This window comes from Saccoglossus kowalevskii, chromosome 11 (assembly GCF_978046115.1).
Source record: "Saccoglossus kowalevskii chromosome 11, keSacKowa6.1, whole genome shotgun sequence".
Lineage (NCBI taxonomy): Eukaryota > Metazoa > Hemichordata > Enteropneusta > Harrimaniidae > Saccoglossus > Saccoglossus kowalevskii.
The window spans coordinates 11,399,403-11,424,896 of NC_140651.1; the positions used below are offsets into that span (position 1 = coordinate 11,399,403).

Here is a 25,494-nt window from a genome sequence, read left to right on the forward strand (position 1 = left end):
AGTTCTTTATGGTGTGTTACTGATCTACATACTCGTTTGATATCTATACTCCAAGTATTGATTTAAATTGAAAGTAATTATATTTTAATAAATTCGATCACTGCCTAACATAATATATACACTGTATACCAGGTTAGTTAAACATTTTATTATACATCATTTGTCAAGATTGAACAAAATAAATGTTGTTCTTTGTTATAGTGATTACTGTCTACGTCATAGGTGCGTTATTTGCTTGAATTGCATGGAGGGATACCTCCCACATGACGTACGTAATACTTCACTTGTGATTGGCACGTATTACATAGCAACATGACACTACTGGATGTAAATAAAACTCTGCATTTCCACAAATAATTATAATAGCTAATAATTTATTATTTTTTATCAAGTTTGTACATTAATTCTAGACTATAAAGTAATTCTATTGCACTGGGCTGTAAATTATCATTTGGACTAAGTAATTTGCATATATTCAGTTAATCACCGTATCTAGTTATTTCGAAAGTTATCATATATTCTTTCCCGACGGCGTTTGACCTCCATGCCTTAAACTAATGAGTAAGGAAAATAACGAATCCGAGTGACGTCGGGTTCCACAGCTACCATAGTCTGTGACGAATTTTTGCCGGGGGACAGGTCGCTCTAGGTGTGACCCGCCTACTTTCGCGGGATGCCCTTGCCATGTGATCTACCCCATATATTTACAAAACAAGAATATAATTCAGCAGTGTAATATATGTTAATAAAAAAGCCACAAAATATATCAATTCCGTCAAATTTGTTTCAATATCCTGTAAAGAATAATGCTGGAACGGAGTATAATCGTAAAAAGCAAAAGAAATAGATGAACCGTTGTAAAAGTTCTTTATAGTAAGGTTTCACTACGCTCTCGGTTAATAACACAAAAACTGATTTAAAAATGAAAGTATTCAAATTTTAATAAAGATTCGATCACAACCTTAAACAATATGTTAAATGTGTAACCAGTTTAGTCAAATTGACCAATTCAGAAACGATAAATCAATCGAAAGTAAAAGAAATAGACAATCATTGTAAAAGTTCTTTATAGTAAGCTTCTGCACTGATTTGCAAATATAGTATTTATATTCCAATAAAGATTCGATCAAAAACCTAAAATAATATGTAAACTGTATACCAGTTTAGTTAAACACTATTGTACATATTAATTTGTTGAGCTTGTCAGCAACATGTTATTAAAAGTTAACTACATCTTTAAGTTTGTAATATTACAATCTGGAATGAATGAATACATAGTTTTTATTCAGCAAGCATTCGAATGGGGTATCAAGGTCGGTCGGTGGGAAATGGCGCCACCTATAGTCCAATGAGGTTAGAACTCACATCGTAACCATACCGGTGGGACTGTGGATAGCGATATTTGTGAACGAACCGAAGAAAATAGCAACAACAACAATAATATTATAAAATCATGTATGAACAAAAAAATGTTTTCGTTATAGTGATTACAGTAATTACTGTCTACGTGTTTTTCTTGAATTGCATGGAGGGATACCACCCACATGACGTACGTAATACTTCACTTGTGACTGGTACGTAACATGATACTACTGGATGTAAATTAAACTCTGTATTTCCACAAATAATTATAATAGCTAATAATTTATTATATTTGTATAGAGTTCGTACATTAATTCTAGACCAGAAAGTAACTCTATTGTACTGTAAATTATCATTTGGACTACTAGTAACTAATTTGCATATATTTAGTTAATCACCGTATCTAGTTATTTCGTAGGTTACCATATATTCTTTCCCGAAGCCGTTTGACCGTCATGCCTTAAACTAATGAGTAAGGAAAATAACGAATCCGAGTGACGTCGGGTTCAACAGCTACCATAGTCTGTGACGAATTTTTGCCGGGGGACAGGTCGCTCTAGGTGTGACCCGCCTACTTTCGCGGGATGCCCTTGCCGTGTGATCTACCCCATATATTTACAAACAAGAATAGGTTTCTAACAAGAAGTCGTGTTTGCGTCAACTGGGGGATTCCATTACTGATAGGAAGATGTAAGCCGACAACGTACAACAGCGTGGCTTGCACCTGCCGTTAGAAAAGCCGCAAAATATATCAATTTCGTTAAATTTGTTTCACATCTTTGACCGACACGAGGACCGCGGGCTAAATGCCTTTTCTTTTAAATAATTTTCTCAACCGGGATTTATCATTATACTAAGATATTGCGACGTATTATATAATTGTTATAGATCAAAATGAGTGGTAGAATTCAAGTTGACCAATTCAGAAACGATAAAACAATCAAAAGAAAAAGAAATAGGCGAACCATCGTAAAAGTTCTTTATAGTGAGATACTGCACTGATTTAGAAATATAGTATTTATATTTTAATAAAGATTCGATCAAAAACCTAAAATAATATGTAAACTGTATACCAGTTTAGTTAAACACTATTGTACATATTAATTTGTTGAGCTTGTCAGCAACATGTTATTAAAAGTTAACTACATCTTTAAGTTTGTAACATTACAATTAGGAATGAATGAATGCATAGTTTTTATTCAGCCAACATTCGAAAGGGGTATCAAGGTCGGTCGGTGGGAAATGGCGCCACCTATAGTTCAATGAGGTTAAACAATAATATTATAAAATCATGTATGAACAAAAAATGTTTTTGTTATAGTGATTACTTTCATTACTGTCAAAGTGTATTTCCTTGAATTGCAAGTAGGGATACCACCCACATGACGTACGTAATACTTCACTTGTCACTGGTACGTATAGAAACAGGATACTACTGGATGTACATTAAACTCTACATTTCCACACATAATTATAATAGCTAATAATTTATTATATTTGTATCAAGTTTGTACATTAATATTAGACTATAAAGTAACTCTATTGCACTGTAAATTATCATTTGGACTAAATGATTTGCATATATTCAGTTAATCACCGTATCTAGTTGTTTAGAAGGTTGGCGTATATTCTTTTCCGAAGCCGTTTGACATTCATGCCTTAAACTAATGAGTAAGGAAAATAACGAATCCGAGTGACGTCGGATTCCACAGCTACCATAGTCTGTGACGAATTTTTGCCGGGGGACAGGTCGCTCAAGGTGTGACCCGCCTACTTTCGCGGGATGCCCTTGCTGTGTGATCTACCCCATATATTTACAAACAAAGAATAGGTTTCTATTCCACGCTCTGGTTTATTCGTAGCATATCGTAAGGGACGACGTCAAAAGATCGATGTCGGATAAAAAACATAATTCCTTTAGTTTTTTTCCAAACCCCCCTACCCCCCACTGAAACTTAATTGTTAAATATTGGTCATGGCGTCAGACTATTATTTGCATACTTGTTTTCATCTTCTAATTGTGACTAAATGACTGCAAATAGACCCGGGAAAGTATATATTTTTAGAATCGCCAGACGTCAAGCTTTTCACAAGTGTATTTTGCATGCCCGTATCTGCATTCTACGGTGCGTTACTCAATCAAAGGTGAAAAATTACTTTTTCTGTAAAAAAAATAACTACGCATTTATGCTGGCGATAAGAAGTATTTTTTTCACTTTTCCTAGTTGTTCAATAGTCTGGTAAATTGAATGTGTCTGGTTAGTTTTATTCAAGCAACGTGTTTTAAAAAATAGTGTCCTGAATTTCAATTACTGTTTTAGTCGCATTGCCCCCAACTCAAACCACAACTCGTTGGTAAATAATCGATGAAATAGTTTGTCTAGACACATTCAAGTTCCTCTCATTGTCACCTTAAATCTGTGAAAATTTGGTGTTAATCCGACGACAATAAGTATACGTTATTTTTTGTTAAAGACCTTGTATTTTGAAAAACATAAACTCCTAGAAAACGTCCATGAAGTAACAGCAAAGATTTTCAAGCTTGTTTATCGGCACAATCAACTTGTTTTCCAATCAAGGTCTGTTTTACCATGTGTAGGGACATCCAAATGTGTAAGGCTATTGGAAACCAAAAAAATAAAGGAATGGGATAGCTATAATTGGATAAATTCGGCATATGAAAACACCAAAATCAATGATTTTTTTTCAGTGGCTGTGTGACCTTGTGTCTGACACATTCATATGCAAATGACTAATCTGTGAAACAAACAGGGGCGGAGACAAACCACTCAAATGTTTGGAAACACTCATTGTGTGTCAGATAGCTATTGATAACACATCCTAACATTGCTTTGTCTTGAGTTTATCTTTGAAACTTATAGGCACACAGATTAAACCTGTGTTGTTGATTTTGGAAAACACTACTGAGGCTGCCTCGTTTCCCTTCAGAAAATCTATATTTTAACCAACTTACATGACATTCTATGTTATATTGACTTTATCATATGAAAGTTTATGGTGCATTTCATCAATTAATAAATAAATGTGAAAATCGTAATTTTCAACACAAATAATAATCTCGCTACCTTAAATACAAATTGATAATCGGACAGTAGTATTGCATAGCAGTTGGCTGCCGGGTGGGTGTAAAAAGATTTTACAAATGCACCTCATTTGACGCACAGATTTACACTCGAACCAAACCATTTTTCTGTTTTTTTTTTCCATTTTCGATTATTTCTGTCCATGATTGGATAGAAAAAAAACGAACTACAAATACTCCAAGATTTTTTTGACTTCATTAAAAAATAAAATCGTTTTTGTCGGATGGAAACTTTTTGAGGTCAAAACCCCCCACCCCCAAACTAAAGGAAATAAGTTTTTTATCCGACATCGATCTTTTGACGTCGTCCCTAACAACAAGCTATTAGATACAAAAGCCCGATTTGGTCTTTCGGTTCCAAGAAAATCTTGACATGTATGAAGCTGTGGACGTGTAACGCTTATGTCGACTATGACTACCTCTGTCACTTCGGAAAGAAATGATTCAGTTACAAGTTTTTTTTTATAAGTTGTTAAATAATTTGCACTCCGAGAGAACCCGTACAGATGCGAGTAGACAAAGTTTTACAATTCGTATTTTTAACATATGGAATGAAATACCAAACAGATTCATCCTATATATAGCACCATTGTTGCGAGAGAATTATTTTTTGAATCCTTTGATACAAATTGTAATTGGCGATTGTTAGTTTTAGAGATTATGCTTACACTGACGACACCCGTTTTACTTATCACTTCACTTACTCGACCCTCTCAACAAAAAACAAACTTTATTGAATTTTGCAACAGGATTCACTGAATATGTACCCCCATGGCTTGTCTCTCATTACTAAAGGAAGTCACCAGCTGTGACGCTGTCAATAATTTGGCCTGTGTGTAATAAATTTGGTACAACTAATATGATATATAGTAGAAATATTTGGTAATAGTTTACTTAAACATGGAAGGTACCTTCCATGACTTAACTATTAAAATAGGTAGACGTTTCAAGCAATGGCTATTTATCAGTAGCATAGATTTGAAACTTCTTGCTATTTTTTATAGTTACATTACCAAATAATGTCTACTATACATGTATATCATATTTATCAGTCCGAGCAGTGTTTATTTACTGCTGGTATAAACATAGTTTGGAAGTGGGAGTCCCCATGTTGGTTTCGAGTATAGGTAGTTTGTACTCTTTGGTTCTAGGTTCATAAGCAATTGTGAGCAGAATCTTGAAAAGAATCCCATTGGGCATTACAAAGTAGAATAAAATATTTTAAAACATGAATTGAAAGTAAGATTCCCAACCAAACGTAATAAAACGCAGCTTGTAATGTATGGCTATACCAGCCATCAAGATATTTAAAGCAACCAAAAATTAAGAAAATATTACTGAAGAATGAAGATTTATAGTAACAAATTTTTATTGATACTTGGGGGCCATTACAATGAGGTTCTTGGATTGATGGTTTACTATGAAAAAATATACTACCTAGTCTATATATATCATGACAAAACCAATAGTATAAATGTCATACTACAGTTTAATATGTTAAAAACACGTTTGGTTTAAAAAAGATTCTGCATGTCCATAGCCTGTAAACCTCCAAATTTAAAAAAAGAAAACTGTGAAAATCCACAATTCTTTGATTCAACTTAAAATCACACATAAAATGGGCAGCAGAAAAATTATCTTTTTGGGGGTATGGACATTTCATTATTATTCACATTATACATTTTATCTTGTACTGTAAACTAGGAATGTAAACCAGAATCATACCGGAAACTGAGCACAGTGATTCGGGAATACATTCACAAATCAAAGACCAGAATATTCAAAGAGTTAAAGAATTAATATGCTTGGGCAATTGAATTTGGATTGTACAGTACAGGCAAAGTGATAGGAAGTAGCCAAGACAGAAATCATTTCCTACTTGGCCACATCAAATGCATGCACAATACTTTCCGACAGCTGCTAGATGCAGTGTGTATAAAATACAAAATGAATTTCACACAGCAAAAATAATCGAAGTAAATACATTTCAAATTACAAATCATTTCTAAATAATAATCAAAATGCTGAAATAATCTATAGGATCAAGTTTTGTAAAAGAAAAGACCATGCTATTTTGAATAGACATACACATTTCAGTATAAAATATAAAATTATAAATATACATTATTACACTCAAATGGGATAACTATCAGGTAAAAATACAAAATAATAATGTACAACACATTTTTGAGCAGTTTCAATATTTGGCGTCACTTGTATTACAATGCTCATTACATTAATATGATACTAACATTCAGGAAGAGATATTTAAGTTGTATTTATGGAAACTAGAAATAAACTAACCGTATATCACATGAAATGAAACAGAATGAGGAAGCACTGCATACAAATAAATTATGATCATTAATACATTACGACTATGAAATCTCAGTTGCATTATACATAACCTCTCAGTCTCGCATTTCACTTCCTGGGATTATACACGACTACCCTGGTATATGATATGTACTGCAGCTGAACAACAAAAAATGCATATATATTACAAATAAAAATACAATCAATCAAAGAAAGCTTAGAAAGAACTCCCGTGTGCTGAGAGTACTGGAGACACATTAAAAATTTATTCAAAATTACTTGAACTTGAGATATTGATGGAAACGCAGAAAACTAATTATGCAAATAAGGTAACCAATATGAACAGATTTAAGTGTAAAACTAATAAGGTCTGCACAATGTACCAAGTTTCATTGAAATGTGATTAGAACCAAAAAATTATTAATTATTATGCTAATTAGAGAATTAATATGAACAGATTTTAACCCAAAATTAATCAGGCCATCTATTGTCCTAGAGCATTTATGTACCAAGTTTTATTCAAATGTGATGATCAATACTTGAGATATCAGTATTAATTAATTGTTATTTAGGTGATTAAGAAGCATAAATATTTACCAAAAACTAATTAGATCTTTGCACAGTCCTCAAGTAACTATGTACCAAGTTTCATTGAAACGTGATCATTCCTCCTCGAAATATCAAAAGCAAAATATTAATTAATTATGCAAATTAGGTAATTAATATGTACTGATATTACCCTAAAAACTATCAGGTTTGTGTCATATGACATCTATGTACCAAGTTTTATTGAAATGTTATGATTAGTACTTGAGATATCAGTGGAAAAGCCGAAAATTGATTAATCATTATGCAAATTAGGTAATTAATATAAACAGATTTTTACCCAAGACTAATCAAATCTGCGCATTAGTTCAGGGTATCCATGTGCCAAGTTTCATCAAAATCCAATGAGTGGTTCTTCAGATATCCGTGGAACAGTCATGGAACAGCTAAAAATCAGCTAATTATCATGCAAATTAGGTAATTAATATTCATGGATTTTTACCAAAACCTAATCAACTCTGCGCATTATCCCAGAGCATCTATGTACCAAGTTTCACCAAAATTTGATTAGTGGTTCTTGAGATAACGGTGGAACAAAAAAAGTGACATACATACATACAGACATACATACAAACAGGGTAACTGCAAAGACTCCCTTTTGTGCTTCGCACACGGGAGTCAAAAACAAGAAAAAAATAATTAATTAAATATGCTTAAGTTAATTTAATAATAAAAGGAATTAATAAATAACCCCAAAAGCTGCAAAGTATGTACTCTAAAATGTAGGATGAAGTGTCAAACTAATATGGGGAAAATCTGCCATTCAGCTGTGAGATATCTGAGATTTGGAAAAATTTATATCAGAAAACGATTGAATCGTTAATCTTTGTCATAATCTGCATACAACTGACAGATAAACGATCTTCATATAAAGATTTAGTTGACAAATTATGGAGTTTAATATGGTGAAGGTAATAAAGATATTTTCTGAACCAAACAAAGTAAACTGAATCCAGATATACCCCCCCCCCCCCCAAAAAAAAAAATCAGGTTTCTAATCTATACCCAAACCAAACTCAAACTCTTTCAATTATAACATTGGAAAAAAACTGTATTACTACAATATTTACAATGGAAGGAGTTTTCTAAAAGTACATAGTAGAAAAAAATTATAAAATAATAATACACTAATTTGTCAGCTTAGTTTGGAAACAAATTTAACTAAAATACAAACACAGCAAGTCACATCAAAATGGAGTATATAAAATACAAATAATGTTACATTTTCTACCTTCATGGACATCAAGTGATGACGCAATACATGTAAAGAAATTTACTTCACTCACTCATTCATAGAAAAAGTGCCAAAACTTGGAAATTAAATCATCAATAACTGTCATGTTATATGAAGTTAGGGATTCCTAATGTGCTTTTTCTGGCAGTGACAAGCAGATTTATATCATTTTTTGAGGAAGATGTTTTCTATTTAAATCCATGATCCTGAGATATTAATATGGACATGACAATTAACTGCAACCCTGGAAACTGATGAGCTGATTTGTGTGAATAGTATTTTATTGGTATTATTTCTTTTTTGTTCTTGATAGTTTTGAATATTTGTAGTGCAATAAGCAAATGTCTACTGTAAAAACGAGTGGTTTTGAATTATTTGAGAAAGTTACCAGCTAACACACATAAACAAAAGCTCATAGTAAATACCAGCGATATACTGACAAGAGAAGAATGATGGTGACAATGCAATGACGTTCACAAAAACAGGATGGCGATAATCCAAAGATGATAACAATCCCACTTGACGAAAAAATGTTGACCATGATAGGATCTACGATTGAATGTATCCTCCAGCATGTTTCAAAATCACTATCTGCTTAAATCAGCTGAGGATTACACATACAGGATACAGGCATGCACATGTTGACAGACGAACATCGCTAGAAAGGTGAAACTACACAAGTAACTATCAGCATATCTTTCAGCTAAGGTGGAACAAAACAGAATGCCCATACTAGGTAATCTTAAGGCGATACAGAAGACTTAATCCACATTATCTGAAGACAGCAATGACATTTGGAATTCTTCTCAAAACAAATTCTTGAAGAGCTGTACCACTGTTGTAGAGGTTGAAGCGTAAAGTGCCACATTAACTGCTTTTATCCAGCAAAATAACTCACAATGTGGTACTTTCAAATCCATAAATAGTTGGTATTCAAGGCAACAGCTCTTGATTTTTTGTTTATATAGTGTGAAAATTGGACTAAACGGAAGCCCTAACACATGAACACCACTATCAAGTATCTGATTTACATCTATGAAGACTTGGACTCTTTCTTTGACACCTGTGATAACTGCTTTGTCAAATTACGATTTTTAGTCTGAAAGAAAAAACAACAACTTTACATTGATAAGAGGTACGTGTATGAGCCGTAATGCAATGTACGCAACTTTTCACATGCAAGAGAAGACCAAGTATTTCTACAACATAATATCTATCAGATACAACTCAGATCTGCAGTAGCTTTGACAGTTATATCACAATGGATTATACTTGTAGGTCTGTTGATAGGGAGATGTTTGTTACATATCAGATGGTATGAATAAACACAAAGAAAATCAAAACTGCCACCAGTCGGCCATTTTGAATCAAACTGAAATTAAGTTAAACACATGGACAGACCACAAAACACAAGTCCCTGTATTTGACGATGTGGAACATAGACTGAAAGGCATCCACTCAGAATACTATGAGATGCCAATGTCATATAAGGTAAATATGATAAATATTTTTATAAATATCAAGAAAATACGTGATGTGTAATAGAAAATGCTGTTACCAAAGGTAGTGGAACAGAAAGTCATAATAAGCATGAAGATAATATATAGACTACACCCCTATTCTATCAACATGCAGTATTCTTGTATAAAACTTACTTGCAATACTTCAATAGCATCCAGGTGAGTTTTCTGTACAGTGGTTATTTTATTTTTGAGTAATTTCTCTGTCTCCCACAGCTGGGCTTTTAAGTCGGTAATCTACAGAGGGGTGGAGAGATTAAGATAGATCACCAAACACATTCAATAACGAAAGATTATTCATCCCAGATATTCTAGTCTGTAAAACTATAGTGGTGAAAGGTCTGGAGTATGCAGAGCTCAATGTAATTTCAATATGTAAATTAAAATCCATGTTCTCAGGTTATGAGTTTTATATGCTGTCTCGCAGAAAACTAACATCTTGAGAGAGTAAATTATATTGAATGCTACAGAACTGAATTAACACATCAGAAGTAACAATTTGATAAGATCTAATTTATGATTATTGTAGTGTAAAAGGCTTGCTGTTCATTTTTTAGATACACAATTTCAGGCGAAAACCATACACACGAGTATATAGTTTGTAAAATACAGTCTTACATGATCCATGCAAAGAACAATACCGTATCTTTATGTTTATGTACCTTCTTATCTTTTTCCAGTATCACTTTATCTTTCTCATTGAGTTGTTTCTTTAAACTAGCAACTTGTTCCCTAAGTTGTGTCATGGCAACCATGTGATCGGTATTGCCGGCATCCATAAAAGTAATATCTGATGACACTGAGGTGGCAGAGTTTAAACTGAGTGGGAGAATAACAAAAATTTAGTTCATGTTACATGTATAAATACCACAAACAATCATGCAAAGGTTTGAGCTACTGTAAACAACTTAAATTATCACTGCCAAGGAATTCACATGATTTTATGGGTACAGTATTTGTGAAATTAAAATTTTGTAAAAGTTGATGACGCTCCAGATGGTATGAAACCCTTCCCCCAAATTTTCACTACTACAAAATTTCACAGTAGACACAAACTGCCGTCAGACTTGTTTTTTGTCCCTCAGCTAAAGCCCCCCCCCCCCCCCCCCCCCATCATCACAAGCACTGTTACAAAAACCATTGTGATGTATCAGGGCAACACTGCTTACGATGACAGCAGAGAAAAAGGTACAACATTTGCGGGTTAAAAAGAAGTCTTTGCAGCCATTCACATTTATACTATTTACAACAACGACAAAAAATTTAATTTCCTATTCATGCATGAAGTTAACTCTCCTAAAACAATTGCATACGATCAATGGTTAACAAAAGCCAGTCGAATTTTGTCAATCACTGCCATCTCAGCAATACATGCGTCACTGGAATGGCAAAACATCCTGAATGATTTTATTTCTAAACCATGTAGTAGCAAGTCATTGTCAATGACACGTCCCTGTTCCGTTCATATTTGAGTGACATGTACATTCAAAGCAGATCATGACCGAAATGCACCTGCATATGTACAACACATTGTACTAAATCTGAACAAAATCCATCCATGCATGACTGAGATCTGGTTCCGGAATTGTGAAAATACGTGATTTTAATGCATTTTCGGTCTTAAAATTGCCATCATTCAGCTATTGTTAAGCGGATCATGAAACAAATGCACATATCTATTTGTGACATGATGTACCATGTGTGTGTGAAGTTTGAACTTGATCAATCCAGACATGTCTTGGATACGGATCCAGAACTGAATTCTTTAAGAAAATGGCTGCCAGTCAGCCATTTCGAACTTGATCCGGGAAAAAAAATGACGTGCATCAAGGTCCTATTATGTTTAATGTAAGTACCAAATTTGAACGAAATCCGTCCATGCATAACTGAGATCCGGGTTCGGAATGGTGAAAATGTGCGATTTCAATGCATTTTCGGCCTTAAAGCGGCCGCCATTTGACTATCGTAAATGGGAACATGAAACAAATGCACATACATATTTGTGACATGATGTACCTTGTGTGTGTGAAGTTTGAACTTGATCAATACAGACATGTCTCAGATACGGATCCAGAACTGAATTCTTTAAAACAAAATGGCCGCCAGTCGGCCATTTTGAACTTGATCCGAAAAAAAAAAAAGACGTGCATCAAGGTCCTATTATGTTTAAGGTATGTACCAAATTTGAATGAAATCCGTCCATGCATAACTGAGATCTGGGTCCGGAATGGTGAAAATGTGCAATTTCAATGCATTTTCGGCCTTAAAGTGGCCGCCATTTGGCTATCGTTAATGGGATCATGAAACAAGTGCACATACATATTTGTGACATGATGTACCTTGTGTGTGTGAAGTTTGAACTTGATCAATCCAGACATGTCTCGGATACGGATCCAGAACTGAATTCTTTAAAACAAAATGGCCGCCAGTCGGCCATTTTGAACTTGATCCGAAAAAAAAAAATGAAGTGCATCAAGGTCCTATTATGTTTAATGTATGTACCAAATTTGAACGAAATCCGTCCATGCATAACTGAGATCTGGGTCCGGAATGGTGAAAATGTGTGATTTTGATGCATTTTCGGTCTTAAAATGGCCGCTATTCGACTATCGTTAATCGGATCATGAAAAAAATGCATGTGCATATGTCCCATATAATGTGTGATGTATGAGTGAAGTTTGAACTTAATCGGTTCATGCATGTTCGAGATACAGGTGACCACGGACGCACGCACGCAAACAGGGCAAAACATAAGTCCCCGTTTTCGGACTACGTCCGAACGGGGACTAAATATGCAGTAATGTGAAGTCAAATAATAGATGAGAACGCTGCATTTACATACAGACTAACTGACAACAAATTGGTTGTCACACACTTTCAAGTATACAAACAAGTGCTCCTTAAAAAGCACATTAGAAAACTATCCTAATTATGCCCAATATCTAATCGATAAATTTAACAGTTTCAAAAATGCAGTTGTTAAGAAGCATTGGTTTAAGCATGATATGAACTATTTAAAAAAGCAGAACAGATATGTTTGGTGTAGATTAATTAATATGTTGTATTATACAGTGTTAACATGTATAGCAAAAGAAGAGAGTTGACCCAGAGTTAGGGTTAACCCACTGTTGAAAAACGTATTAACCCGTTGTCGACCTGACCTAGTTTAGCTTGGAGTGTAAGGAATGTTCTCTACCCAAAGATCACTGTTTTAGGCTGGCATGGCAACTGAATAGCAGGTGAAATGGTGTGAATGCAGAGTTTAAGACAATGGTTGTCGCACCACATCATGGGACTCATAGCGACGCACACAACACATGTAAAATACATTGTTTACATTAAATTTTAACATGCGCTGTGCAATTTCACAAATTTACAAAAAAATCTAATCCTTAATCTATCAGTATGTGTGAACAAGGTTTTATTAAACACATGGACGAGATCTAAATATTAGTATATTGCGGTATAGTTTGAGAAATAATATATAAAACAAATGCTATTTAGAGCCATAACTTGCAATTTTAGACTACCAGAATGGGTTTTAATTTCAAAATTGTGTAAGCAATTTCAGACTAAACTGGGAGTACCGTTAAAGTCCTAATATAAACCGCATACGTAATAGTAACCGCACCCCCAATTCCGGCTTCGGGGTTAAAGAGTTCTTAACAAAAATTGAAAACTTGAAAAGTACCTATTACTAACCGCACCCCCAATTCAACAAGACCGTGACTGTCTTCATTGTTTCAACCAGCTGTTCCAAAACGGCATTGTTCCTAATCCTATTCTTTGTTTCGACAACATGCCTAAAAATATTCACACCTATTTATTGTTCAGCGGTGATAAGATGTCAGACAGGCAATGAAACTGCTTTTGTTCTGGCGGCGACCTCTGTCAATACTCTTTCTGAATACGTCTGTGTTTCGTAAGTTTTAGACAATGAGCTTTTATCACCGTAAAAGTGTTAAACTGAGCATTGAAGAATAATTTGTCTTTCGAAAACAAATAATTTCTTGATTTAAAAAAAAATCATGCCGTTTTCCCATGGAAATCAAAGGCAAAAGATCGCACTACATTATCGGTAAATCTCTTCCGTGTTGCGTTCACCATGAGGTCGCTGAACTGTCATTAACATATTTAAATGAGCTATGTAATTTAGACACGTGGGCACCATCCAGCATTTTGATTGGTTAATTAGCGACTTGACCTATCTGGGTCAATAATACGTCACGTGAGCATTCAAAAGCATGGCGGATATCGTATCGGCTGTTTACATGTGACTGAAATCATTCGCTTACGGGGAAACTAAGTTGAATTTTACTTGCATTTTATAACAATTCAACGAATTTATTTTTCGTGCGTTATTGTAATCACTACTAAATAATAATCACCAATATCAACACTTCGAAAACAAGTAAGTTATTCACTTGAGACCAGCAGCATGGCCCGATCGAGCTACCGTTATGTGATCATTTGCTACTAAGCAGTGCATTCGTGTTTTTATTTGAAACTTCTGTTAGAATATACTTTTCGTTACCAAGAAAATTAAAAAAAATAAATGCATATTACATTAAAAATACTGAGTATTTTTTGTATCATGTAGAATTTTTTTTTGATTGTAATTTTTCAACATTTCGTAACGCCTATTTTAGAACCAAAATAAGGCCTTTCACTCTTCCCCGACGCCTATTCAAGAGATTGTACGGTGTATTGTTTGTTTTGTGCATGTGTTGTGGACAAAAAATGACCACGCCCATTTAGTGATTGCAATATGTACGTAATAGAAACCGCACCCCGAACTTGAGCTTTTGATCCCAATTTTTAAATTGATACATTGTAATATAAACCGCGGTTTATAATAGGACTTTAACGGTAAACACAATTGTTAACACTGAAGTCTCCTTCAGATATGTAATGTACAAATCTACTATATTGAAACAAAACTTGTGCAATAAAAAGCAAGGCTTACTTGGAAGGAATAACACCATTGCTTGAGTGCTCAGTTTTCATTCTTTTATTTTGATGATGGTGATGATGTTCACGATGAGATCTGAAAAATTAAAAATATCACAAATTAAATGCTTTGGTTGCCATTAGTCTTGCTACAGAACAGAACATGTCTTTCATTAGGCAATGAGTTTCTCAACATATTGAAAAACAAAATGTATTGTTCCTAAGCAAAAGATCTGTGAGGCAAGCACTCTTGGTTCTGCAAGTTGCTGAAATTGTTCAATCTAATTTATGTTTGATTTGATCATTATGTATTAATTTTGACCAATTTTCAATTAAATATGGCCAATATAGCAATGCTTTAGGGAAATAGACGAGTTTCCAAGCAAACAAGCCCTTCTTATTTTCATTGTCATTCACTTCACATATCACCTCCTGATCTACTACAGTTTTTTTCATTCATTTTGGCTCTTTGGGAGGCTTCCGGCAAATTATTCGTTAATGTAACATTACTTCCAACAAACATCAAGAAGCTATTCAGTTTAGGCAGCTCCAGCCAAAACCTATCTAGGTTGACTAACATAATAAACATTAATTAAGCTTACTTGTGTTTATCATGACTTTTAGACTTGTGATGAGTACTTGTACTATTTTTGTGATGGTGATGATGGTGATGGTGGTGATGGGAATGCTGCGATGAACCATGTGATGAGCTGTGTCGATGACTACCACTGCTTCCCGATGTACTGTGATTCTGTTTTTTGGCTTTCTGTAATACCCTCTTATATGACAATGTACACAACCAGCATAAGAGTTTACCATTCACCTGTCATCCAATAAAATAGTTGTTAGTTAGTAGTGTCATGCGATATTTGTATTGTGCTACAATAAATCTCATGTAATTTGGCGACCAGCGCTCATTTGGAGCAGAGAATTCCTTTAAATATTACTTGCAATAATTTCTCATTAGGTTCAAATAGAGATTTGTTACAGTTTACAAACATAGAAAACTATGCAAACATTTATCAGATACAAAGTTTTTAAATGTTTTTAAAATAAAGTTATACATTGTGCATAGAAAAATAAACACTGGGGGAAAGTGCCACAACTGCCACACCACACGGAGTTCAAATGGGCTCCATACATAGTATACAATGCATATGAAATTTAAAGATGCGAGACATACCGATCATGGTACTTTAATTTTAGCAGATTTTATGTTGTATTAGTTTTTGTTTCACTGATTTGTGAAGAAAAAATGAAATAAAAAATCACCTGAGTTTTATGTTTAGCACATTTAGCTATCAGAAAAAAAAGTTAAAATAAAACTCATTTAATTTGCTAAGTGCAACATTCATCTTTATAAATATTCATAAATTTCAATGGCAGTTGAATCCAACCAGCCAATCAACAAGTACAGTGTGCAATGATGTCATTTGAAACATTCCAATGTTATCCAAACGACCAATAGAAACATCTTGTTTCAGATTGAACTGTTCAATTTATACATATTTATAAAGATGAAGGGAATGTCATTGTTGCGCTGAGAGTAATTATGCATATAGAATGCATTACAAAATGGAAATTTTATTTATTTTTACCTTCTTTCTATCTTCTGTCCTGTCAAACGCACATCCTTGTTTACATTGTTCACATGTGAGTGGAGGACCATATTTCTTTTCTGAATTTGTACAGCGCTGACATTTGTTACCGATGAAAGCTGCTATGATATTGCAATACTCGCAAGACTTCGGCTATATAAAAACAAAAGACAGATCCATTAATTACCTAAACGCAACTGAGAAACAATTGACAATGTTGACAAAAATCAACATTGCATTATGTTGATGCATAGACTGAGTGGGAACAACTAGTATTGTATGCACAACAAGAAAAAAACAAATTTTTAATTGCCTTAATTCGGAAGAACCTTGTAAAATCTCCTACTGTAAATGCATTAATTAATTATTTACTGGGTTTTAATAATAAAATCTACTACATTGAATCCACATAGATATGTGAAATAACAATAACACTAATTTTTAAAGTTTCACAGTACCCAGGTATTTTTATATTTTTAAACTACACAGATGTATAAAGATTAATATGAAAATACCGCATGTATGCACCTAAACAAATGTCTATTGCAGCCAGAATGCACTTTCACCACAAGGCATTCAATATATTAATTTATTCAGGTATGTACTGTAAACTACTTAATTTTCAGGATTTCATAATTTCATGGCATTAGTGAAAAACATTTCTCGGCAGTCGCTATTACTTTGTCATAGCATAAAGCAACAATTGATAACTGAAAGAAGTATCTATTTTGGCAAAAACTTGTGGACACAGTGGATTTGCACAGACATCTAATAATAGTATAGCAATAGTCTGGTTTCAATAGTAGACCACTACTCCAAGGACCTAGCATCCAAAAAATTAACACAGAGATTCAATTGTCTCAAAAAGATAGCTTAGGACATTTCAAAATTAAACTAAAACTTACCGTTCCGTACTTTTTCACGAATTCTGAACATTTTTTACAAATTGAATTGGTACTACTTTTACTGTAAAAAAAAAATACATGTTAGTATTCCAAAGACATTCATCTGATGGACACCACTTTTTCCACACTAACACTGAATCATGCGAGAGTGCAGTGCAATTTTGGGCACAGGGAAACAACATTGATACTACAGACTACGTTATTTTACCACTAGCCAGTTGACTCACCATCTTTCCTTTGATGTCAGCAGGCAAATTGTTGGAAATTGTAGACACAAGCGAAGGACTCAATCAAAATGTTAACAAGGAATTTGGCAGTTCTGTACCAAGAAACTTCCAAATGTGAAAGCATTCAAATTTATGTGTGGTAATCCAATGAAGCATTCATTAGTGGATAGCAATTTTATAAACAACACAGAATGGGAAGTACTGTGGAATTCTTTATTTTCGCTGGAATTAATTTTCGCTGAAAAGGCTTTTTGGGAGTTTTGTATGGAATTTATTTTCACTGATTTTTGATGAGTGTAATGTGAAATATAGGGAAAAAAGTATATTCGCTGGATTTTATTTTCACGGAATCATCCCTTCGGCGAAAATAGCGAAAAAAAATTCCAAGCGAAAATAAAGTATTCTACAGTAATTGTTCCCTCATTTGCTCTATTCGAAGCACAAGTGAATGACACAGGTGAGACTATTGACAAAATAATACATCATATTTCAATTATCTAGCATACAATAAGTTTTTGGCTTATATTCCCTTTTAATAGAACAAATACTGAACACTTAATGGCAGATTGCAGTGACATGAAAACCAATGCATGAACACTAATATCAACCATTGCATAGTGAAGGCCTATATGATCATGTACCAATATTGCTCGGGCTCATACTTTGCAATATTCCCATAGCAACTTTATTTTTACCGGTATACATCTTCCAAAACAAATTGCTTGATGTGTATGATACCCTGGACTTGGCAATGTAGTGAAAATTAGTGAAAATTTCTCTGTCAACTTGAAACATGTATATTGGAAATATCTTTTAACCTGTCACTATGTTTAATATAAGCAATACATTTATATTGTGACAAATATGAACCAAAGGGATATGATTTTTGATTTTTTACTGAAAAGAAATACACGCATATATGTACAATGTACATGCTAATATTTGTATTTACATTGAATACAGTGTTTACACACGTACCGAAAGGTGGGGTACGACCCAAAGTTAACTTTAAAGCGCGGCTCCGCAATCCCAGGAATTGCACCAGTGTATCATGGGAAATGTAATTTGCGTGGTCCGCCCAGTTGCTTACATTTCAACTGAAGGCGTTAATTCCGTAAGCTAACATCGTGCATTACGCTATAATCTGATTTGAAAGGACTTGCTGAATCCCGTTGTTCGACGTTCACTCTTTTGAAAGCCGTTTTCTGTGTTTGTTTCGCTCGTGGTCGACTGTGAAGCACAATTTCTGTAAATGGCGTTACGGCATTGTAAGGTTCTCTCCGAATTGAACTCATGCCTTTGCTTTCTTGCTACTAATTGTACTAATATGTTACAAGTGCGACCTTTTTATACAATGTATTTATTCATTCACAACCCGTACATTACGAGCGCGATGTATTCATACTACGTACTGCGCTATGTTGCCTTGGGTTTATTTATAAATATAATGAGTACGTAGTTGCAACAAGCCAGTTATTATTAAAAATCTAAATAGGCAAAGTTGTGATGTTGCCTCACACTTCTAACGTCCACTGTCATGAAATCGTATTGTCCAAAAAGGGAAACTATTGTTTATTTGCACTTGTTTCCGGAAGCATAGCAGAACTTCGCATACTTGAAGTCAAGTGTACGTGTTTGGCTGGACATTTGATTGCACCTTTACCGTGTAACAGCCAACATGCACAAAATAACGATACGTGTCTCGGAAGCACAAGAGGCCGCGATACGCGCTCTATTCTCCCACTCTGATTGGGATCTAGTTTACGAGAACCAGGCGGAGGAAGAACTAGATTTAGATGATAGTGGATTGGAGCCTGATCTGGTTGTTGAGAGAGTCGTCGGGCAAAACGAGTGTGGGTTGTGTCTTAGTCAACCTTGTGTGACAACAAACAGGCAAGATTGGTTGGGAAATGGCCAGGGTCCGTGTGACAACAACGCTGCTATTAGGCGTCGTTTATTTCAAAAAGTATTGGACGATGCTCGGACAACGAAATGCGTGGACTGACGAAAGATACATCCAGCGCAAGTCACAACTTATGATGGCTGATGACGCTGTGGTCACACAAAGAGAAGTGATGCCGGAGTGTGTTATAAGACAGATACGCGAACTGTATCCCAATCTCCCAGGCGTGCCTTATAAGAGTCATCTCTGGTACTGAAAAAATATGTGTCTTTCATTGATACAAACGAACCAAACGGCCTTTTTCAGGGCCAACCAATATTCCAAAAAGAGAACTACCGTATTGCCAATTCCTTGCATCATGAAATAACTGTAGTTTATTTGAATGACCTACACAATGTAGTTGTCGTACAACGTTTGCCACAATGTGTCTTGTCGGCTAGGCAATAATGACGTTATGCAACGTCAAAAAAAAACAAAACAAAAAAACTTCATTATACGTATACGGCTGTGCGGCACGGGTCCGACGCCAAACATACATAAATATATGCGCGGCTCATACTAGTACGTGGCAAAAAGGGCTAAATATTTCACTGCGGGGACATGTTTCAGGGAACATTATAATTTTTTGTGAGACCTTTCAATTTATTTATTTCGAGAACGAAGAGAAATTTGAGAAGCATACTCGACATATTGTCGGGGACGTATTTGGAACTCCCTCGACTCTTTTCATCGATATCGGAGTGAAAACCATTTTTTTTTATTTTCCCAGCCCTGTAACCGCGAATGTCTTTCTTTGCGCACACACACTACATAAATTTTTGGTATGTTTACGCAAAGTCTCTCCCCTCTCGCGCATACCCCAGCTCGTGCGATTCGCACTTGCTCAGGTCGGACCGCTTCGTGGAGCGCCGACGATGTCCCCTGAGATGAACGGACGGACAAACAGCTCACAGCATATCATTTCTTATTAGCTCCACGATATCACTTACATGATCAACTCGGTAATTACATAAACATACCTAGAGATTGAACAAATAACTTGGGATTAACACCTTACATTTGCATAAACCCATGACTGACAGCCAGTTTGAGCAGTCAAAACGACTGTTTGAATCATGCTTTTCCGTCGCTTTTACGCGGAATTCACACTGACATCGCACCGAACTCGTAAATTAACATCGCAGTTGTATCGCGGACATATTCATGTTTGTGTACGACATGAAAATAAAGCACCACAGGCGTTAAGATTGCCGAAAAGAGTGATTTTGCGGAGCACCCCGAAGAGTTGTTTCACGCTTGAGTGTCATTTGCATACTGAAAAGTGGCGGCCATCTTTCCTTTTATACACCCAGACCCGCGGTTTAACCCACATGTCTAGGTGAACAGATTAACTATGTAAACCGAACAAGACCTGGTTAGATCCGAGTCAAAGCACTAAACATTGATATAACAATTGTGAACAAGAAGGTTAAAAAACACCATCAAAATAACACCTTGACAAACATGTTATCGAGAGTTTTTTGAAGTTCAAAACACAGTAGGAAGAATCACATTCATATTATTCATATTACAGCAAGTCTTATTAGTAAATAATTTGCCAACTACTTTTCATTGTTATTAAAACAGATGAATATAACCTGTTATTCTGTCACCATCAAATGCTAGTAATATCTAACAGTATTTTAAATACTGTGGAATACTTTATTTTTGCTTGGAATTAATTTTCGTTATTTTCGCTGAAGGAATGATTCAGTGAAAATAAAATCCAGCGAATATACCTTTTTTCCTATATTTTACATTCAACTCATCAAAAATCAGTGAAAATAAATTCCATAAAAAAACACCCAAAATGTCTTTTCAGCGAAAATTTATTCCAGCTAAAATAAAGTATTTTACAGTGAGTAAATAGGTTTTACAAGACTGCAAAGTATCCAAGACACCTTGTAATGGTAAAATCTGCTTTTTCAAAACCGAAGTTGTCAGCAAACTAGTGAGACTGGACCTGGTGAGTCAGACCCACTTGGGTTTAATGCACTGATAAGAAATATTTACATTGGGATTTAAACCCTACATTTGTGAACAAGGTTGCAGACATTGCAGATAGATTTCTGCAAATCAAAATATACTTACTTTTCTTGTTGGAATTCAGCTCTGCAATATGTACATTTAACGACTGGATATGCTCCACGGCATTCCTAAAATGAAATAACGTTGTATAAAGAATCACATGATGATACCCCTGCTCAAGTATGATTTAATGCCAAGACACTTTTCAGTAAACCAGACAAACCAAACTTAAAGCATTCTGTATGATTGTACCTCAACCAAAAGCCCAAAACTTGTCACAGGGCGCTAAGGCTACAGAAAGATAAAGTCTTGACCCAGGATTAGCAAAACTTCAATTTGAATGAGTGGACAACATTTGAACAAGTGAGTTTAAAAGTAAAAGTTCAAGCACGGAGTCATTGTGACCCTCAAGAACATGATGACAGTGACAAGGCCAGGCAATATACAGTGTACACCACTGACAGGGGTGAGAAAGTGTAGCTAAAAATCACAATTCTACTAGAATTTGATTTAATTCATTCATTCACAATTAAGTTGATTCCCCATAGTATTTATATGCTCGTCTGTAAACAACAGATGTTTGATGATAACGCGAGAAATTTCTGACCTAGTTTCTAACTAATGATGATCAATTGTGTCAGAGACATAAATAAATGAAAAAAGCTACACAAATAATAGAAATGCTAGGTACTAGTAATATACAAATCCACATGACAGTGTCACGCACATACAGCTCATTTAGAGAACAGATTGCGCGATTCTAGTGTCATTGTCAAGGCAAACTTGTGAAGAGGTCATTAAGCATGCTTATATTGTATTCAATACGTATATAGCATGTATGTACTGTGATGCGTGTTATCTACCTATCCAATTTACTACCATGTGAAACATATTTTAGAAATATTATACAACGGCTTATTCAAGCATAGATATCACCTCTGCTCAAGTACATGTATTGATTGCACTGTATTTTTAATGACAATATTTAGATCTCGTATTAGTCCATGCACTTCTTAAACTTAAAAACTCTTGGCGAGATTAAAGTTCAATAAGGGTCAGATAAAGATTGAGCTGGATGAATGGACCACTTGATAATAAGATGAGTTGACTGGAAAATATTCAAGTGTATTCTGTCTTATTACAAAGTAACATCATTTCATTACTATTATACTTTTATTGCTACTGTACTGATAGAAATACTGTATTTCTAAAGATGCAATAAATATTATTATTATTATTACTGGATTGTGTACTATGGAAGTGAAAAATAGACATGACATGCTTGTTGTATAACGACTAGAATAAAATACAATTATGCTTAGGTTATACCAGTAATTTGAAACCGTCCAATAATTGATTTTCAAAATAAATTTGAAATTGAAGCAACAAACTGCAATGACGCACGAGACTCTATTTTTTTCAAGGTCAAAACCACGTGATATACCGTACGCCATCAGACAAGCAGGATGTACGATTCGGTCGATTCAACAGCAATACACGTAAATTCCACTCAACTAAATGCAATGACAATGATTTGAACAGGAAATGTTTACGAAATGACAACAGTTCAGCGAACTCAGATTTCAAGGTTTTCATAACACATTGATCTCTTTGTGATTTCCAACATTTATAGTTTGAACACACCACATAATACTACAACGTTGAACAGTATGCCGGCCTCATGTGTATTGACAGTACCGTCCAACGTTATATAAACCCCGCGTGATAAATGAGATTGGAAACTACTGACTGTAAATTAAATGAAAAGGAAAATTTCATAGTAATTTTCTACAACGTTTTCGGCAACACTCGTTTACCTTACAGAGTTGTTGTCCCTGAGACAGTTCTTCGAACGGATGGCGGCTGTTGCATTTTGTGCAGGCAAAAAGTGGTTGAGATGACATAGCTGTCAATATATTGCAATAATCTGTGTAGTCAAGACGGTAGAATAGTTATAAAATCACAGAATTCAAACCGGAATGTCATGAAGACAACTCAAGTTTATTTTTCCCGTTCGGATATGCAAATTCGCCGGTAAAGCAATGCGCATGCCTATCACTAGGTGAAAAGCATTCTGGGTGAAATATCTAGTATGAACTTTGAGGGCGCATTTTACACTACACCTTGTGGGCTAGCACTGCGAGAGTTGCGGCTCATTTTATTATCACAGCTACACAGGTACGAAATAAGATTAATGTATTTTTCTCAATTAATACATAATTTATATGTACTTGTTTTTTTTACCAATCCACTTCCACCTATAGTATTTGTCAGCACAAACGTATTAACTCTTCTGGGATTTTTTGGCTGGGCGAATTACAAACTTGATTTTTTTTGGCCGGCCGATATATTTTTTTTTAAAAGCTTGACAGTCAGATCACACCGTGACCAGCAGTTGAAGTGTGAAAAGCCACGGCAACGCTCAAAAAACTTGAATTTACAGCCGTGGCTTCGCACAAAATCGTCGGAGTACAAATCGCGGACATACCTCACTCTACTTTGCTTGAGTGTGTGCCCAAAGTTACTACATATTTTGTTTTTGAGTCGAAGTAAGTGCTTTCACTAATCGGCACTCTATGCTTTAGTCAATGCCAACTTGCCACATCTCAGTCATACTGCACTGCGTTACAGCCAACTGTGGAAAATACTATCCAATCAAAAACTGCAAATATTGGAGGTGAATTCAGCGCTAGCCAAAAGCGTTTTAAAACTCATTCGTTGTTAAAAAAAAAAAAAAAAAAACTGTCCTACCGTTGCCATGGCAGCGGCCAACAAAATGCCAATAGGTCATCAGCCTACCGGCTTGTTTATTCTTTAGTTCCTACATACCAATATGAATGTATTACAAGGACAGAATAAGTTAACTTACATTTTAATAGTATGGCCAGGTAAAAAGAAAAGCTTCTGTTGGAATGATGTTTGTATAATGCAAAAGGAATAGACATAAATGTTTGCGTTACGAAATGACTTAGTCACGTCACAAAAATCGCGAAACTCACATTTGTACTTTTTTTCAGTATTAAAAATACAAAGCGGTCCGAAGACAATGGTTATATCCACTTTTAACCGATCATTCAACGGATTTTTCAATTTCAATCTCAGCAGTCAATAAACTGTTAATTGGCTAAAAACACGAGTTTCTTTGAATATCTTCCATCAGTCTGCTTGGAATGTATCTGGAATATTGAAGATAACATGTTTTATGGTATTACTCTTTTTCTACAACGAATGTATATTATATTAAACTGATTATAGTAGAGGGATATATACTATTATTATACATCTGTCACCGTAACACCATAAGTTACAAAGTGTGGTAATTTTGATGTATTTTACGGAGTATTTTCATCCTACCATATTAGGAAACGCGAATTACGTGCGTAAACGTCATTTAATAATAAAAACAAACATAGCTTCCCCCGGGATTTACCCGGACCCCAAACAAAAAAGTTCGCTAAATCTAAACGTTTGAATTTCAGCATTTCCATGATGTATTCCTGGGAGGGAAAGATGTATAATAATAAGGTTATTACGAGGATACTAGAAAGGATCACTCAGACAGCACGCGGTCGCATCGACTTACGCTGCGCGTCGGTTGATACTTCCGAGGTACTGTCGTCGTAATACTTTGCAGTATTCTCGTAATAACCTCATACAAATTTAACGTGTTGTTAAGGTGCACCATCTTCTAAAGAAAGTATCC

General features: G+C 34.9%; 1 protein-coding gene and 3 non-coding genes across 4 annotated transcripts; 3 read left to right on the forward strand and 1 right to left on the reverse strand.

Moving 5' to 3' along the window:
- Positions 1-544: 544 nt before the first annotated feature.
- On the forward strand, positions 545-698 carry LOC144349486 (U12 minor spliceosomal RNA). The gene has a single exon (XR_013419969.2). It is a non-coding gene; the product is annotated as a U12 minor spliceosomal RNA (small nuclear RNA).
- Positions 699-1,817: 1,119 nt separating this feature from the next.
- Positions 1,818-1,971, forward strand: LOC144349490 (U12 minor spliceosomal RNA). The gene has a single exon (XR_013419973.2). It is a non-coding gene; the product is annotated as a U12 minor spliceosomal RNA (small nuclear RNA).
- Positions 1,972-3,016: 1,045 nt separating this feature from the next.
- On the forward strand, positions 3,017-3,170 carry LOC144349488 (U12 minor spliceosomal RNA). The gene has a single exon (XR_013419970.1). It is a non-coding gene; the product is annotated as a U12 minor spliceosomal RNA (small nuclear RNA).
- A 2,646-nt stretch (positions 3,171-5,816) lies between these two features.
- LOC100370340 (protein FAM76B-like) lies at positions 5,817-23,856 on the reverse strand. The gene is made up of 9 exons (XM_006811436.3): positions 23,609-23,856; positions 21,855-21,919; positions 17,595-17,655; positions 16,690-16,842; positions 15,694-15,914; positions 15,108-15,188; positions 10,804-10,960; positions 10,277-10,378; positions 5,817-9,720 (listed from the first exon to the last, which is right to left on the reverse strand). The coding sequence occupies exons 1-9, from the start codon at positions 23,693-23,695 to the stop codon at positions 9,655-9,657; spliced, it is 993 nt and encodes a 330-aa protein (XP_006811499.1). The 5' UTR covers positions 23,696-23,856; the 3' UTR covers positions 5,817-9,654.
- Positions 23,857-25,494: the final 1,638 nt, after the last annotated feature.

Coding starts and splice junctions, on each gene's coding strand:
- LOC100370340 (XM_006811436.3), bottom strand. CDS start 23,695: ATGTCATCTCAACCACTTTTTGCCTGCACAAAATGCAACAGCCGCCAT. Junction 16,843..17,594: donor TCGTGAAAAAGTACGGAACG/GTAAGTTTTAGT, acceptor GTTTTTATATAG/CCGAAGTCTTGCGAGTATTG. Junction 15,915..16,689: donor GGACAGAAGATAGAAAGAAG/GTAAAAATAAAT, acceptor ATTGGATGACAG/GTGAATGGTAAACTCTTATG.